This window comes from Anomaloglossus baeobatrachus, chromosome 5 (assembly GCF_048569485.1).
Source record: "Anomaloglossus baeobatrachus isolate aAnoBae1 chromosome 5, aAnoBae1.hap1, whole genome shotgun sequence".
Lineage (NCBI taxonomy): Eukaryota > Metazoa > Chordata > Amphibia > Anura > Aromobatidae > Anomaloglossus > Anomaloglossus baeobatrachus.
Window position 1 is genome coordinate 249882849 of NC_134357.1, and position 18230 is coordinate 249901078.

General features: G+C 44.6%; 1 protein-coding gene across 3 annotated transcripts; it reads right to left on the reverse strand.

Moving 5' to 3' along the window:
• Positions 1–6: 6 nt before the first annotated feature.
• Positions 7–17347, reverse strand: LOC142311163 (uncharacterized). 3 transcript variants are annotated; one of them, XM_075349342.1, is made up of 5 exons: positions 16924–17347; positions 10822–10966; positions 10059–10208; positions 7450–7537; positions 7–5011 (listed from the first exon to the last, which is right to left on the reverse strand). In XM_075349342.1, the coding sequence occupies exons 2-5, from the start codon at positions 10897–10899 to the stop codon at positions 2820–2822; spliced, it is 2508 nt and encodes an 835-aa protein (XP_075205457.1). In that variant the 5' UTR covers positions 10900–10966; positions 16924–17347; the 3' UTR covers positions 7–2819. The 3 variants fall into 3 exon arrangements, with proteins under 3 accessions (XP_075205457.1, XP_075205456.1, XP_075205454.1); XM_075349341.1 differs by having other exon boundaries at positions 7444–7537; XM_075349339.1 differs by having other exon boundaries at positions 7396–7537.
• Positions 17348–18230: the final 883 nt, after the last annotated feature.

Genomic DNA, 18230 nt, shown 5'->3' on the forward strand with positions numbered 1-18230 from the left:
AGGCAAGTTGTATTTTTGAGGATTTTTTTTATTATTGATCAACAACTATGTTCTCAATCAACTCAAAAGACTCAAATATCAAAGCTTAATATTTTTGGAAGTTGGAGTGTTTTTTTTTAGATTTGGCTATCTTAGGACGATATCTGTTTGTGCAGGTAACTATTAATGTGGAGAATTATTAGGCAACTTAATAAAAACCAAATATATTCCCATCTCACTTGTTTATTTTCACCAGGTAAACCAATATAACTGGACAAAATTTAGAAATAAACATTTCTGACATGCAAAAACAGAACCCCCAAAAATTAGTGACCAATATAGCCACCTTTCTTTATGATGACACTCAACAGCCTACCATCCATAGATTGTCAGTTGCTTGATCTGTTTACGATCAACATTGCGTGCAGCAGCCACCACAGCCTCCCAGACACTATTCCGAGAGGTGGACTGTTTTCCCTCACTGTAGATCTCACATTTTATGCGGGACCACAGGTTTTCTATGGGGTTCAGATCAGGTGAACAAGGGGGCCATGTCATTATTTTTTCATCTTTTAGACCTTTACTGGCCAGCCACGCTGTGGAGTAGTTGGATGCAAGTGATGGAGCACTGTCCTGCATGAAAATCATGTTTTTCTTGAATGATACCGACTTCTTCCTGTACCACTGCTTGAAGAAGTTGTCTTCCAGAAACTGGCAGTAGGTCTGGGAGTTGAGATTCACTGCATCCTCAACCCAAAAAGGTCCCACAAGTTCATCTTTGATGATACCAGCCCATACCAGTACCCCATCTCCACCTTGCTGGTGTCTGAGTCTGCCCTTTACTGATCCAGCCTCTGGCCCATCCATCTAGCCCATCAAGAGTTGCTCTCCTTTCATCAGTCCATAAAACCTTTGGAAAATCAGTATTAAGATATTTCTTGGCCTAGTCTTGACGTTTTAGCTTATGTTTCTTGTTCAAAGGTGGTCATTTTTCAGCCTTCCTTACCTTGGCCATGTCCCCGAGTATGGCACCTTGTGCTTTTTGATACTCCAGTAACTTTGCAGCTCTGAAATATGGCCAAACTGGTGGCAAATGGCATCTTGGCAGCTTCACGCTTGATTTTCCTCAATTCATGGGCAGTTATTTTGCGCCTTTTTTGCCCAACACGCTTCTTGCGACCCTGTTGGCCATTTCCCATGAAACGCTTGATTGTTCGGTGATCACGTTGCAAAAGTTTGGCAATTTCAAGACTGCTGCATCCCTCTCACAATTTTGGACTTCTACGAGCCCGCCAAATCTCTCTTCTGACCCATTTTGCCAAAGGAAAGGAAGTTGCCTAATAATTAAGCACACCTTATATAGGGTGTTGATGTCATTACACCACACCCCTCCTCATTACAGAGACGCACATCACCTGATTTACTTAATTAGTAGTTGTCTCTCAAGCCTTTACAGCTTGGAGTAGGACAACATCTATAAAAAGTATCATGTGATCGAAATACTCATTTGCCTAATAATTCTGCACACAGTGTATGTTGATTACCAGTAAAGCCTTCTTCCCTTGTACCAATTTATATTGGGCTTCCTCTTGTGCCTCTCTATTCTTGCAGACGATACTCCCTTCTTTTATTACCTCATAGAAAATTAATATTTCTACACATTTGCCCAATTACACCATGCACCCCAGAGCTTTAAGGGTCTATCAGCTATAGTCTCTTGCATTATATGTAATTAATATATACAGTACAGTATATAAACATTTTGCAGCTTTGTCCCTCCATTTTATCAGAGTTCAGTTGAGGTAAAATTCTTGGAAACTCAATGAATTTAAAGTGCTTTACTATTTTAATAAAGTTGCCATTGCAACCAAAGTCCTTAAATATTTTGGCTTCATGGTATAGAGTCCCAAACAACTGCTGTTATGCTGCAGCTCTAGGAGCCACCGTATTGCATCTTAAATGTGGATGTCTAATATCTACTGGCATTCTGGATCACATTAGCAAGGTGAAAGGAGCCCTTCTAACTCTTCACCCCAGGCCTAGATCTCTTTTCTTAACTGGAATCTGCTCCAGATGGTTAAAACCATGATCCCAAGATGCTAAAAAAACAACTCAGCCACACACAACATGAAGAATTGGTTTGGGGAAATTTCACATATTAGGGAAGAAGAAACTAACTACCACATCGATACCTAGGAATGGATTTCCTTTCACTTCATACTTTTGACAACCGCACAAGATTGGTGTAGAATAGCACTCCCACCTCCCCTGAGTAAGTCATCTGTTGCCACCAACACGGTAACCTTGCAATATGATGGTTAAAACATTGTGGAGACATTCCCTTTCCAAAGTTGTCCTTCCTATGCACCTGGTTCCTCTTCTACTTTGTGATGCCCAAGGACTGATTAAATACTATCTCACAAGACTGCGCACCTCCCTGAGATCTTGGGTGTCACTATACCCCAACTGTTATAACAACAGACAAATCACAGTCGTCATCTGAAACCAGACTGATTTAATATTTAAGGACTAATCCTCCTCCTTGACATCTTCCCAAGAACAGGCTACTTATTCTTGCAGAGTCAATGTGATCGCAACCACAGCAAACCCCCCCCCCGGCTTAAAAGCAGATTTTTGTTCACATTGACAATATAAAAATGAGAAACAAAACAGAAGAACTTGGAATCAAATCAACAGTTTAAAGGGCCATGCACATTCCAGAAACATTTATGAAATAATAAAAATGCACTAAATAAATAGTAAATTTCAAAGACTTGGTAATGGATCCGGGGGACCTTTTTTTTTTCTTCTTTTTTTACACTTATCACAAAGATTATAGCTTATAAGTTGTCATGTAGTCGCCGGTGTCTCACCAGATGCGAATCTCGCGTAAACCGTTTTCCACACTCCGAACACTCAAAAGGCTTTTCTCCTGTGTGTGTGGTCTGATGCCTCATGAATAGAGAGTAGAAGGTGAAACTTTTCCCACATTCAGCACATATGAAAGATTTTTCTTTTGAATGAATTTTTTGATGTTTAAGAAGAGCCACGTCTGAAGTGAAGATCTTATCACAACAAGGACATTCATAGTCCGTTTCCCCAGTATGAAGTTTCATATGTTGAGTCAAGAGGGCTGGATACTGGAAACCTTCTCCACATTGGGGACAAGTATGTGTGGTTTGCTTAGTGTGTGTCCTCTGGTGTCTGGCTAGATGAGACTTTTTGGTGTAACTTTTCCCGCACTGAGCGCAGATGTACGGTCTTTTCTTCTTGTGCATCTTTGCATGTCGTTCAAGAAACTCTAGATTCTCAAAGCACTTTCCACATTCTAGGCAGGAAAATGGTTTGTTACCCTTATGGATTTTGCGATGCCTAACAACATGTGCTTTCCTACGAAAATATTTACCACAATCAGGGCACATGTATGGTTTCTCTCCTGTATGTGTTCTGTAGTGGTCAACCAGCTGGGACCGACTGGGGAATTCTTTGCCACATTCAGAACAAAGGCAATCATTTGCTCCTTCATGACTTTTCAGATGATGGTTAAGAAGACTCTGACTTGCGAAACTCTTTCCGCATTCAGAACACGAAACTGCAGCAATGTGACTGCCCCAATGCAACTCTAAAAGGGCTTCAAAACGAAATGATTTGCCACACTCTGTGCAAGAAAATGGCTTCTCCCCTGCATGAACTACTTGGTGTTCTTCAAGCTGTGTGACATCATCAAAGCTTTCCCCACATTCGGAGCATGGAAAGCTCTGAATTAGGTCATATGTCGTATTCGGGTCTTCTGGTTGAGCATGTTTGGTGGGAGTGTAGACCTCCACTTGGTTTGTTTTGTGTATTTTACGATGTTGGTTTAGGACATCCTGGCGATGAAAAGACTTACCACATTCTGGACAGGGATAGATCTCTTTGTCTCCATGAATTCGTTGGTGTCGGAGCATGTGAGATTTCCTCCGGAAGCCTTTTCCGCAGTTTGAACAAACAAAAGGCTTTTCACCGGTGTGGATCCTCTGATGTATATCAAATTCTGTCTTACAAGAATACTGTTTTCCACATTCACAACATATCAGTGGCTTCTTCTGATGGGATTTAGAGTGGTGGAGGAGAAGACTGTTGTATTTAAAACTCTTCCCACATTCTGAACAAGAGTATGGTTTGTCCTGATTGTCTGATTTCTGGTGTAAGTTGCTGGAATGAGCTGAATAGTATTCATACGTAATCTCTTCCATATATGGTTCCTGGTATAATTGAGAAACTGATAGATCTTCATTGCTTGTTTGCATTTCGTCATCTTCATAGTACTGTTCCTTTATAAAAGTAGAACCATAGTCCGTTTGGGAATTTTCAGAGCCTGTATTGATATCTGTGTCCCTGAAACTTCCTTCAGCGCTCTCGGCTAGTATGAAGTGTCTTTGTGATTGTTCTACTGATACTGATATGCCTGTCTCTATAAGAGATCCCTCTTCTGAGGCCGGTTCTTGCTTAATCTGCACACTTGTATATGGTGATGTTGATTGGTCAATTAGACCTGGGGGATATAAAGAAACACTGCTCTTAGGTCCAGTATGTATGCGCTCAATTTGGATAGGGAGATCAAGTAATCTGGAATCTTCTTCAGACCAGTCAACAGGTTCCTCCTTAATTTTTATTACTCTGTATTCTGTTGCAGTGGGTTTCAGATCTACAGAACCATACTCTTTACTAGTTATTAAATGCTCATCATTACGGCCACGTACCACTGTATGTACCAAGGGTTTACAAAGCTCACTAGCCATGAATGCAGAGTCATCAGATGCTGTGCCTCCCTTCTTGCAAATAGATAAATATTCTGTTTGGTCGATAGGAACATGTATGTAAATTTCAGGGAGAGGTCCAATTTCACTGGCGCTGGTATCGTCTGTCTGAGTAGAGCTATCTCGGCACAAAGTCATGGCGTTTTCTTGGGGGAAGTCATCATCAGACCTATCTTTTTTAATAGTCACTGGATCAGATGGTAGTTGAATTTCAGGCATGTCATCTGATGACCCTATTGGAAAGAATAAAGTTGAAGTCCTTATGAAAATGATATTGGCTTGTGCAAATCTCATCTAGAAGATGACAGCTGATGCGTTTTAGGGAATATATGGAATGGGGGGGCATTCATAGAGAAGGCTCAAAAAAGTACTAAAATTAGGCGTTACTTCACTTGCTTGTTTAACTGTTATCTCTACACACACAGTACATTACAAAAGTGACTACACCCCTCGCATTTCTAAATATTTATTGTATCTGTTTATCTGATAAAACTGAAGATCTAAAAGTTTGATACAATGTAAAGTAGTAAGCTTGTATACCAGTGTAAATTTTGTGTAACCTCTAAATAACTCAACACACAGCCATTAATGTCTAAACCACTGACACCAAAAGTGAGTACACCCCTAAGTGAAAATGGATAAACTGTGCCCAATTAGCCATTTTCTTTCCCTAGTGTCATGTGACTCAGTGTTACAAGGTCTCCGGTGTGAATGGGGAGCAAGTGTGTTAAATTTGGTGTTATCGCTCACATGATCTCTCAGACTGGTCACTGAACGCTCAACATGGCAAAGAATTCTCTGAGGATCTGAAAAAACAATTATTGCTCTAAATAAAGATGACCTAAGCTATAAGATTGTCATCACCCTGAACCTGAGCTGCAGCAGTGTTTTGGCAGCATTAGGCTGCTTTCACACTGCGTTATTTTTAACATGCGTCATAAACGTTTTTTTGCTGTAAAAGCGGATCCTGCTTTTACAGCAAAAAAACGCATGCAAACGCATGTGTTATTTTGCAGGATCCTGTCACTTTAAGTTTATGGGCGGGCATTGGAGTCATGTGATCGTGAGTGAGGGGAACTGAACGTGTAAGACTGGGAGCCGACATTTGAGAGCTGCGGAGGCTCGTAACCAAGGTAAACATCGGGTAACTTGCTTGGATACCCGATATTTACCTTGGTTACGAGCATCTGCAGCTGCTAGGAGCCGGTTCCCTGCACACGTAACCAAGGTAAACATCAGGTAACTTGCTTGGAGAGGAGAGAGAGGGAGAGGAAGGGGGAGAGAGGGACTGATCACGCGAGGCTGGTTTCTGGGCATGCTCAGTAGAGCAAGCAGGATCCTGTCTATCAGCATGCCAGCGTTCACATGCGTTTGCATGCTGTTTAGTCAGGATCCAGCAATTTGCAGTATTTGGACGCAGCTCAAAAATGCTACAAGTAGCGTTTTTGAAAAAAGTTGAAAAACTCGCTGGATCCTTACTATAACGCACGCAAACGCAGGTGAACGCATGTTGACGCGAGTCCATTGCAAATGCATTGAAATGAAAACGCATTTGCACTGGATCCGTTTTTGCGTTAAAAAAACGTTCATGACGCATGTTAAAAAAACGTAGTGTGAAAGCAGCCTTACTGCAGAGATTAAAGGGGTGGAGGGTCAGTCTGTTAGTACTCATACCATACGCACCTCAAATTGGCCTGTATGGCTGTTGTCCCAGAAGGAAGCCTCTTCTAAGATGATGTACAAGAAAGCCACCATGGAATTTGCTCAAGACTAAGAACATGGATTACTGGAACCATGTCCTGTGGTCTGATAAGACCAAAATAAATTTGTTTGGTTCAGATGGTGTCAAGCGTGTGTGGCAGCAACCAAGTGAGTACAAAGACAAGTGTGTCTGGCCTACAGTCAAGCATGGTGGTGGGAGTGTCATTGCTTGGGGCTGGATGAATGCTGCTAGCCATTTCATTGAGGGAACTATGAATGCCAGTATATAATGTAACAATGTAGCAGAGCATAATCCCTGCCCTTCGGAAACTGGGCAGTATTCTAACATGATAACAACCCCATGCACATCTCTAAGACGACCACTGCATTGCTAAAGAAACTGAGGGTAAAGGTGTTGGACTGGCCAAGCAGGTCTCCAGACCTAAACCTTATTGAGCATCTGATAACAGATAACATCCACCAGCTCCGTGATGTGGACAGAGGAGTGGAAAAGCAGCATCCAGTGGCTCCTGTAAAGCGCTAGTGAACTCCATGCTTAAGAGAGTTAAGTCAGTACTTGAAAATAATGGTGGCCACTGAAAATATTGACACTTTGGGCACAATTTGGCCACATTTTCACTTAGGGGTGTATTCACTTTTTTGTCAGCGATTTAGACATTAATGGCTGTGAGTTGAGTTATTTAGAGGTCAGACAAATGTATACTGTTATACAAGCTGTACACTGACTACTTTATATCAAAGTGTCATATAGTCCGTGTTGTAACCTGAAAACTAATATTAAAATATTTACATAAAATGTGAGGGGTATACTAGTTTTTGTGTTATATTGTACATACATACACATCATATATACATAAACACATAAAAATATAAAATTATACTACATATAAATTACATTTTATTGTTCCAGGGGCAAATATATGGGACTCAAAACTTTCCATACTCTTACAGCCAGACTGTTTAACTGCCTTTCTCTTCTGTTCATCATGCTTCTCTGCTTCTTCCTCATCTGTGTCATTCTTGATGTCATTGTTGGACTGCAAGTATAATATGGCAAAAAAATACATTCAAATAATTGTATCAAATCAATCTTTTGTGAATTAACCCCTTTACCCAGTTCGATTTTCTGTTTTTTTTTCTTTTGCTCCCTTTCTTCCGAGAGGAGTAACGTTTTTATTTTCCATAAATATTGCCATATAAAGGGCTTGTTTTTTGTGGGACGAGTTGTATTTTTAAATGAAACCATAAGTTTTACCAAATAGTATACTGGAAAACAGCAAAAAAATTCCAAGTGCGGAAGAATTGAAAAAAGTGTGACTGCATGATTGTTTTTGGGATATTTTATTCACGGTGTTCACTATATGGTAAAACTGATGTATTGCTGTGATGCCTCAGGTCGGTGTGAGTTTGTAGATACCAAACATATATAGGTTTACTTTTATCTAAGGGGTTAAAACTAATTCAAAAGTTTGTCCAAAAAAATTGGCGCACTTCGTGCGACATTTTCTGTGACCCGTAGCCTTCTCATTTTTTAGGATCTGTGGCTCGGTGACTGATTATTTTTTGCATTTCAAGCTGTTTTTAATTCTACATTTTTGTGCAGATGCTACGTTTTGATCGGCTGTTATTGCATTTGCGCAAAATCTGCGGCGACCGAAAAAATATAATTTTGGCGTTTGTAATTTTTTTTGCCGCTACGCCATTTACTGATCAAATTAATTGATTTTATATTTGATAGATCGGGCATTTCTGAACACAGCGATACCAAATGTGTGAGATATAGAGATGTATATAGATATATATTATAAAATTAATAATTTATATGTAATAATATATAAAAAAGCCTTTCCATCAAACTTGATGGTTGCTCACTCTCTCCAGTCTCACAAGCTTGTTGCCTTGGAGTAACTCTCGACTCTGCTCTATCCTTCAAGCCACACATCCAAGCCCTCTTCACCTAATGCAGACTACAACTCAAAAATATCTCCCGGATCCGTGCTTTCCTTAACCAAGAATCAGCAAAAACATTAGTGCATGCCCTCATCATCTCCCGCCTCGACTACTGCAACCTCCTGCTCTCTGGCCTCCCTTCCAACACTCTTGCACCTCTCCAATCTATTCTAAACTCTGCGGCCCGCCTAATCCACTTCTCCCCTCGCTACTCACCAGCCTCGCCACTCTGCCAATCCCTTCACTGGCTTCCCATCACCCAACGACTCCAGTTCAAAACACTAACCATGACATACAAAGCCATGCACAACCTGTCTCCTCCCTACATCTGTGACCTAGTCTCCCGGTACCTACCTGCACGCAACCTCAGATCCTCACAAGATCTCCTTCTCTGCTCCTCTCTTATCTCCTCTTCCCACAATCGTGTACAAGATTTTTCCCGTACATCCCCCATACTCTGGAATGCTCTACCTCAGCATATCAGACTCTCCCCTACCGTGGAAAGCTTCAAGAGGAACCTCAAGACCCACCTCTTCCAACAAGCCTACAACCTACAATAGCCCTCAGTCCAGTAGACCACTGCGCAACCAGTTCTGTCCTCACCTATTGTATCCTCACCCATCCCCTGTAGGACTGTGAGCCCTCGCGGGCAGGGTCCTCTCTCCTCCTATACCAGTCTGTTTTGTACTGTTAATGATTGTTGTACGTATACCCTCTTTCACTTGTAAAGCGCCATGGAATAAATTGCGCTAATAATAATATACACACACACACACACACACACACACACATACATACATACATACATACATATATATTTTTTTAACCCTTTAATTTTCAATGGGGGAGTGGTGGGTGATTTGAACTTTTAGTTTTTTTTTAAAAAAAACTTGTTTTAAACTTATTTTACTAGTCCCCCTAGAGGATAAGGATCAGTAGTCTTATCGCTCATTCTTCTCTGGTGATCACAGCTACACAGCTGTCATCACCAGAAATACTTACCTCTTGTTACTGCCAGCACTCGGCCAGGTGAAACAGGAAGTGACTCATGCTAGCTACAGGAGTCATCAAATGAACCTGTGCTACCATGACAACCATCGGCTCACAGTAATCACGTCACAGGGTAAGTGAAGATTTACTGCGGCACGGATTTAAATTGCAATGTCACATTTTGAAATCGCGATTTAAGGGGTTAACAGGCGCGGGTGGATAACGGATCCATTCGTGCCTGCAAGGGACACGTCAGCTGTACAAATCAGCCGACATGTGCACGGATCACCAGCAGCTGCCCGCAGTAGCTGCTGGTGATTACAACTATATAGGTTAGGACATACCGGTACGGCCCGCGGTTGTTAAGGGGTTAAAGTTGTACAGGATAAAAAAAAAATATATACAAGTTTATTGTACTTTGTACATATTGGGGGGTGTGGCCCCACTTTTTGGGCTGTGCATCTTTACTATACAGCTTTCCTTGGGCAGGTGTGGAGCAGTCAGGTCCATGTCCTACTGTGCCCTTTTTTTAGGCCTGCTGGCACATAGCGAGGTGAACTACGGGAGTTAGGGACCATCCAAATATGATACACAACTTTTTGTCTATACAGTGCTCACCTCTCCAGTCAGAAGCTGCAGAACCTTGCTGGTGAGATCTACAACCCGATTGTTTTTCTTCTCGAGGGCTTCTTCTTGCTCCATTTTGGGGCGCTGGGCGCTGCTTTTGTACACCACATTGTCACCTGAGTTTTTCACAATGACGTAATCCTGTGCGAAGGAAGATTTATAAAGACGCTTATAAAAATCATCATAGAAATAACGGATCATGAAATTTTAGGCAGGTAGTGGAGAGAAAATACACATTTGCAACACAAACTATCAGTAGAGACATAAAGCAGCTTCAGTGCTGTATAGAAGTGTATGCCCCAGATTTTGGAATATTTATCATACTGATCTGAGCTGTATCATGCCACTCAAAATCAACAGCATAGTACTTCATGTATTTTGCATAAGAATACAGCAGTTATTGCACTAAACGGTTATCTCCGATGCTGCAGTTTTAGGCAGATGTCAGCTGTATAACACAGCCTGCAGAATGGTACAGAGCGAGCTCTAATTCCGATGCTGCTCCATAGACTCCCTGCACACATGACATACATTTATGGAATATCACTAAATGGTTCCATGTTACTAGAATATGCATATATAGGTACCGTGGCAAATAAAGGAGAACGTTATGGCTTATAAAGATTTCTAAAGACCACATTTTGATGTCCCACTAAATAGGGATCCGAGACCCGATGCACTGAGTGTCAAGTAATAGGTGAAACTCTCTATTTTCTGGGAACTTCACTTGACCTAGAATCTCCTGAGGACTCACCTCTTCAAGAAGCAAATAGACAATCTCCAGGACAAGGCTCAGGATCCGCTCCATCATGTGATTCTTTTCCATCTCCATCTTCCATAAATCACATAGGAGTGAGGCCTGACTCACAAGACCTGAGTTGGAGTTGATGACTGAGTGCCTGATAACAAAACACAAAATGTCGATGAGACTGGTCTTTCAACTGCATGATTTCCTTCCTTTCTATTTGATCAATTATCATGTTTCCTCTTGTGCTGCTCCCATTCCCTAGAACTGGATTAGATGGGGAGATGAGCCGTTACCAAAGGCAATCAATGAAATCACTCCTTTTCTTTCATTTTCTAAGATATCCTGGAAATATGAAATCTGGGGTCTGACTGGATGCTATGGGTAATTTATCCACTTCTGTTGTCACCACCACTTCCAAACCCCATGTTAAGACAGATGTACAAACTGCAGCATAATCACAGAATTCCTGCATTCATGCAATGCCCCTCTGATATTTCTTGGTGCATATCCACCAGAGAACCTGTAATGGCCATAGTGTTATATGAATAAAGATCCCAATAGCGCACATCCAATTTCAGCATTTCTTGACCATTTTTTCATGAGCTTTCTTCACATCTCCTCTCAACAGAGTGTGGGTCAGCTATTAGCTGATCAGCAGCTGCTGCCAATCAAAAAGCTGCTCATTTTACAAACTTTACTTGCTTGAGTTTCAAAACCTAAACATCCGAGCTGACCACTATGTATAGAATCAGCCTGATAGTGCCAGTATAGCACTGGCTTTAGGTTCTAGAGCCTCTAGTGGGGAACCCCCGGGCCCCCAAGCTGATTCCCGAGGACCGCAGAGCTGGAGCGGTAGCCGTATCTTGCTGGCTGCTGGCCCTTTAAAACCCCGCACAGAGCGTTCCTATACCTGAAGGACTACATCCCCACACTGGCACTGGCTACAGCAGGACATACTTTGTAGGCGGAGTAGGCGCAAGGTGCGCTACAATTCAACAGAAGAGGAGCGACTGCACTATCATCCCCCAGGTCCCACTGTGCCGGGCAGTGCCCAGTGGCGATGGCGGCTCTGTCTGTGGTGCCCGGCAGCAGTTCTCTCTGTGCTTGCAGCCTCCCCCAGCTCTCTTTGTGAGCCTCCCCAGTTCTCTAACTGCCTCCAACCTCCCCCAGGTCTGCCTGTGTCCCCGGCCTCCCCCAGGTCTGCCTGTGTCCCCGGCCTCCCCCAGGTCTGCCTGTGTCCCCGGCCTCCCCCAGGTCTGCCTGTGTCCCCGGCCTCCCCCAGGTCTGCCTGTGTCCCCGGCCTCCCCCAGGTCTGCCTGTGTCCCCGGCCTCCCCCAGGTCTGCCTGTGTCCCCGGCCTCCCCCAGGTCTGCCTGTGTCCCCGGCCTCCCCCAGGTCTGCCTGTGTCCCCGGCCTCCCCCAGGTCTGCCTGTGTCCCCGGCCTCCCCCAGGTCTGCCTGTGTCCCCGGCCTCCCCCAGGTCTGCCTGTGTCCCCGGCCTCCCCCAGGTCTGCCTGTGTCCCCGGCCTCCCCCAGGTCTGCCTGTGTCCCCGGCCTCCCCCAGGTCTGCCTGTGCCGCCACCAGGTCTGCCTGTGCCCCCAGCCGCCACCAGGTCTGCCTGTGCCCCCAGCCGCCACCAGCGCTCTCTGTGCCCCCAGTGCCCCCTTTCTCCCCAGTGATTTCTGTGCCCTGAGCCTCTCCCAGTGCTCTCTGTGCACCCAGTGCTATCTGTGACCCAATATCACCATATGTGATCAATATCGCCTAATATTACAGCTGCACCAAAGAGTAGAAGTTCCAGCCACCACAGTGAGTTGTTTGACCAAATACAGCAGGGTAATTTTTAAGTTGATAGTTTTGTGCGGCCCCCGAAGGTTGGTAGAATCTTCCAAATGGCCCCCGGCAGTAAAAAAATGTTCCGCACCCCTGCTCTAGAGGAAAATCCTGGTGATTGGTGCGCTTTAATCAGTATTGCAGCCCTATTACAGCCATGCCTTTACTCTACATGAGAAAATCATGCAGACAGGTTATCTTTAAGGCAACATCAGTACATGTAGGTGTAAGGTGGAGGGGGGGTAATCACACAGCTGCTTGAGATTTGGGAAGAAGCTGTAGAAGTCTATGTAAAACAATGGGAGAAGTAAGCCTGCTGGACTTGCAAAACTTGCAGACATACTGATCATGAATTTAGATTGTAAGCCCCAATGGGAACAGTGAGGATCACACGTATGTAAAGTGCTGTGGAATTAATAGTGGTATATTAAGTGAGTAAAATACATAAAATGATGCAAGTGTATTTACTTTGATAGTTCATATAATCCTTTTTTCAGAAATCTAACTGAATGTCTTCCCCATCCCAGCCAAATGACAGTTCCTTGGTGTCCCTCTTTCCTGTTAAAACCTCACTCCGCTCAGTAGAGGCTGCAGCTGTCAGTCAGTTTAGTAGGCCGAAACTCAAACTTGGATATATGAGCACTCACACTTTTTAGCTGCATTCATAAGATACTTAACAGGAAAATTATACAGTCAACACACAATATAAAGTGGAATATATGGAAAATCTGCTTCTTATATTATCCCGTGTGCACATGCTCTAAGTGGTAAATCGAGGTCTTTAATAATGCGGATCCATTCACTTTATTAGAAGAGAGGCGCAGTACCATTCACAGGCAATACACAATATACAGTGCTGTACCAGCCTGACGGCACTGCAGTCCCTTCAATCAGCTGATCGGTCGTTGTGCCGCGAGTCAGACGCCATGATGAATGCCAAGGATAGGTCAATATTCAACCCCCAAGAAACCTTTCATTCTTTATGGCATAATGAGCTAGCATACCACATGGGACCATGACACCTCTTATGAATCACTTGTCCAATTACAGTGCCTTGAAAAGTAGTCATACCCAGTGAACTTTCCCATATTTCTTTTCCACATTACACCCACACACAAATCTATTTTATTGGGATTTTATGATATGCCAAAAAAAGTTTTTGTGAAGTGTACTGGCATGGGGAATGGTCAAAGACCACCTGCACATGCGCACTAGAATACTTAGAACTGCAGAGAGAAGTGCGCAGGAGCAATGGAGGCCTCTTTGTGGATGGCGTAGGACGCGTCATCCACACAGAGCAGGGAAGGAAGACGGCGATGGAAGGAAGAGACGAGGCGCCGGACCAAGACCACAGATGCCTATCAGACCGGACGCTCCCCAGGAGAGTATAATAAAGATGTTTCTTACGTTATACAGAGCGGCCCGGGCTCTTATATACAGTATGATAGAATGCTGTATATACTGGCTCCCTGGTGGTGACCACAGCTTATAGTCACCAAATCTGGTGACAGGTTCCCTTTAATTAGCAAGTTGAGCCCACTTGTATGTAATTTCTCAGTATAACTATAGCTCTTCTATGAAGGAGTCATAGGTTTGTTTCAGAACATCAAGGAACAAAGAGCATCATGCAAACCAAAAGAAACACACCAGACATGTCCAGGATAAAGTTGTGAACAAGAGTAAAGCATGGTTAGGGTATAAAAGAAAATAGCCCACACTCTGAACATCTCATGGAACACTATTCAATCCATCATCCAAAAATGGGAAGAGTATGGCACAACTGCAAACCTACCAAGACATGGCCATCCACCTAGAGGCTGACATCCCAAGCAAGGAAAGCACTGACTAGAGAGGCAGCGAAGAGGACCATGGCAGTCTGGGGGAGCTGCAGAGATCCTCAGCTCAGGTGGGAGAATCTGTCCATAGGACAACTATTAGCTGTATAGTCCACAAATCTGGCCTGGAAGAGTGGCAAGTAGAAAGCCATTTTTTAAAGCAAGCCTTAAGAATTCCCAACTGCAGTTTGCAAAATGCCATGTAAGGGACACGGCTAGCATGTGGGAGAAAGTGCTCAGGTCAGATGAGACCAAAGTAAAACATTTTGGGCTCAATGCAAAATGCTGTGTGGTTGAAATGGAACGCTGAAAACACCATCCCCACCATCAAACATGGTGGTGGCAGCATCATGCTGTGGGGATACTTTTCTTCAGCAGAGACAGGAAAGCTGGTCAGTGTTATTGGGAAGATGGATAGAGCTAAATAGATGGCAGTCGTGGAGGTAACCTGTTAAGAGGCTGCAATAGACTTGAGACTGAGGTGCAGGTTCACCATAAACATACTGCCACAGCTACAATGGATGGTTTAGATCAAAGCATATGTGGCCAGACCTAAATACCATTGAAAATCTGTGGAAAGACTTGAAAACTGCTGATCACAGACATTCTTCATCCAACCTCACTGAGCTAGATACTGTGCAAAGAAGAAGAGGCAAAAATTTCAGCTTCAAAATGTAGAGACAAACCCCCAAAGACGTACAGCAGTAACTGCATCGAAAGGTGGTTCTACAAAGAATTGGCTCGGGGGCTGAATACACATGCAACGTCACAATTTTATATTTGTAAAATATTAAGAAAACCATGTATCATTTTCTTTACACTTCACATATACTGGTTACCTAGTGTTGGTATAGCATATACAATTCCAATAAAATACGTTTGTTTGTGGGTGTAATGTGAAAAAATATGGAAAAGTTCAAGGGGTATGAATACGTTAAGGCACTATATACCTGGGCATGCGATAATGGAGGAACTAAAAACATACTTGACAGTTAAAGGGTTATTGCCACCTGTGTCTAGGTTCCGGCCTCAGGAGCGGAGACCACCAGAGACAGCCCATTGCCTTTGAAGTAATGGAGACAGAGCTCCGCCAGCTCAACCAGTTCTGGACCCCGAGCACTTGTGGATGAGATTAACCATTTAATGCCATCAATTTGTAAAGACCATTGAATTACAACTGCAGTCACATCTGCGTGTCCAATCCACTGTTCTGGTGAAGAATCCTGTCTGTCCGAGAACGTCTGGAGCAGGAGGAACATTACATATCAGGGGGTCTAAAAGGGATTAAAGGAAAGGCGATTGCAGCCTGGTACTAAAGGGGTTGTCCACTACATTATCACTGATGGTGTATCCTATAGGTCAGCAATGTCTGATTGGCCGGGGTCCGACACCCCGCACCCACGCCGATCAGCTGTTGTGCGGTAGAGAATTGCTGTGGAAGAGAGAGCGCAATAGGGTCTTACCCGGTAGGGATATGGGATATAAAGGGATCACGGTACACTCACCTTTTCAGGTTGTGCAAGTCACAACCCCTATGTAGCCCATTCAGTAGTGGCATCAGCCGCAGCCCCGAGGTGTATGGTATGTAGTAGCATGTAAGCAGAAATCGGGCATATACCGCGCTGATTCTCAATGGTATATTGTCGTTATTGTCCGTACAGGTCTACGCGTTTCAGAGACATCCGTCTCCTTCCTCAGGACAAAGGAACAATCATCAGATGGAGACGCGTAGACCTGTACGGACAATAAAGAGATTATATCACTATAGCATTGCGTATCAGCGCGGTATATACCCGACCTCTGCTTACGATCAGCTGTTGTCGGTGCTGGTGGCGGCAGGAATGCTGAGTTCTGGAGCTGCTCCGTCTTCTGATAGCGGCCGGATACTGCACGTCTCCCATTCAGATCAATAGGAGCTGGATGTGCAGCACTGAGCCGTGGCCGCTATAAGACGGTGCAGCTCCAAAACTGAGCATTGCCACCCGCCTACTGCTGCCGCGAGCAGCTGATTGGAGGGGGGTGTCAGGCATTGATGACCAATCCTAAGGACAACCCATAAATATAAACGTAGTGGAACACCCCTTTAAGGAGCACCTATCACCAGGTCAGTGGTGGGCAGCTTTTGCTCCCATTTTATTCCCGTTGCTCCCCCTTGCCCGCGGTATTCTTTTCTGTAAGTCCGCCATACTGGTCCAGAGATAGCGGTCTTTCTAATTAGCGCTCATTTTCCCGGTCTGTACGAGGGGCGGGGCTAAATACACGCCCCCGAGCTTCCAGGAAGCCACACCCCCATGAACAGAGAGAAAACTGGCCACCTTTGACCTGGTGACCGTCCCTCTATAAAGGGGTGATACCAGCCAGGCCGGTTATCGGGGGCCCTGTGCAGTGTGACAGACCCCTCATGCTGTGCCCCCCATACCTGTACATTAGAAAACACTTACTGTCGCCTCCTTCATCAGCTCAGAGCAGCAGACGGGGGCAGGTCATGTGACCTGCTGATGACGTCATAACACCCACAAGAAAAAACGGAGAAAAAACGGCTCAGCGCTTAAGAGGTTAACACAAGGGGGCCCCCTGATGGGCATCACAGTAACATATTGGCCACTGCAAGGTCCAACGTCAGCTGCTCAAAGACGTTCTGCAGCGGCTGGGTGTGCGTGTTACAATGCGGTATCCACATCACTGTGTGCCACGTGTAGGACACAATGACGCCACACACGGAGCATCCTCCGGGGTCTGCCGGTACGGCTCCGGCAGGCCTCCTCCTCCTCACGGCCTGCGTTACCGAGAAAACGCCGCTCACTCTGCTGCGCTCCGGACAAAGGCCCGACGTTGGCTCCGGTGGCCGTGACGCATCATGGGAAATGTAGTTCCAAGCTTTTGACTGAACATGACGTCAGATCCTTGTTCCTATAGCAACTAGACGCCGGAGTGTGAATGGAGCATGCGCAGATAGGAATCCTAGCGAGCAGAGCCCGGAAAAAGTGGTTACACATGCGCAGTAGGGATCTGATGCTAGCTGTGCTGTCTGCACAGGCATAGTGGACGTGTATGTACGGATGTCACTGCGTTATTACCTAAATCTCCACACATCTAATAAAGGATTTTTTTTTTATCTATGTTATAATCATTCTCTGACTTTGTTAAAGGGGCATGTTTACAGCCAGTCATCCTTAGGAACCAGGGCTAGCTATTATAGCCGAGAACATCACGCTGTATATCAGGGGTGGGCAACCTTCTTACTGCCGGGGGCTGGCTCATCACTGATCAGGAGCGCTCCATTACTTTAGAAGGCAAGAGTCCCCCATCAATGTGAGCAGAGCACTGTGGCACCATTTCCATCTAAAGCACATGGGATCCAGACAGGACCCCTGATGAGATGTCTGTAGACTATCAGGCCTCCACTTCAGCAGTGTCCAGTAGGTGGAGAAGCCATTTGCAGCGCTCCTTGCCCATCAGCCAGGTCAAGAGTCTGCACAATCTCCTTACCTCATGGCTCCTCTTTTGATTATCCAGGCTGGTACCACATTACATGTGTATAACACCATAATGATGACATTGTGCCAGCCCTGCTACTCAAGAGAAGAGCTGGGAACACCAGCCGGTAAAGGGGGCGTTACACGAGACGATTTATCGTGCGATCGCACCCGCCCCCGTCGTTTGTGCGTCACGGGCAATGTGTTGCCTGTGGCGCACAAACTCGTTTACCCCTGTCACACGAACTTACCTCCCGAATGACCTCGCTGTG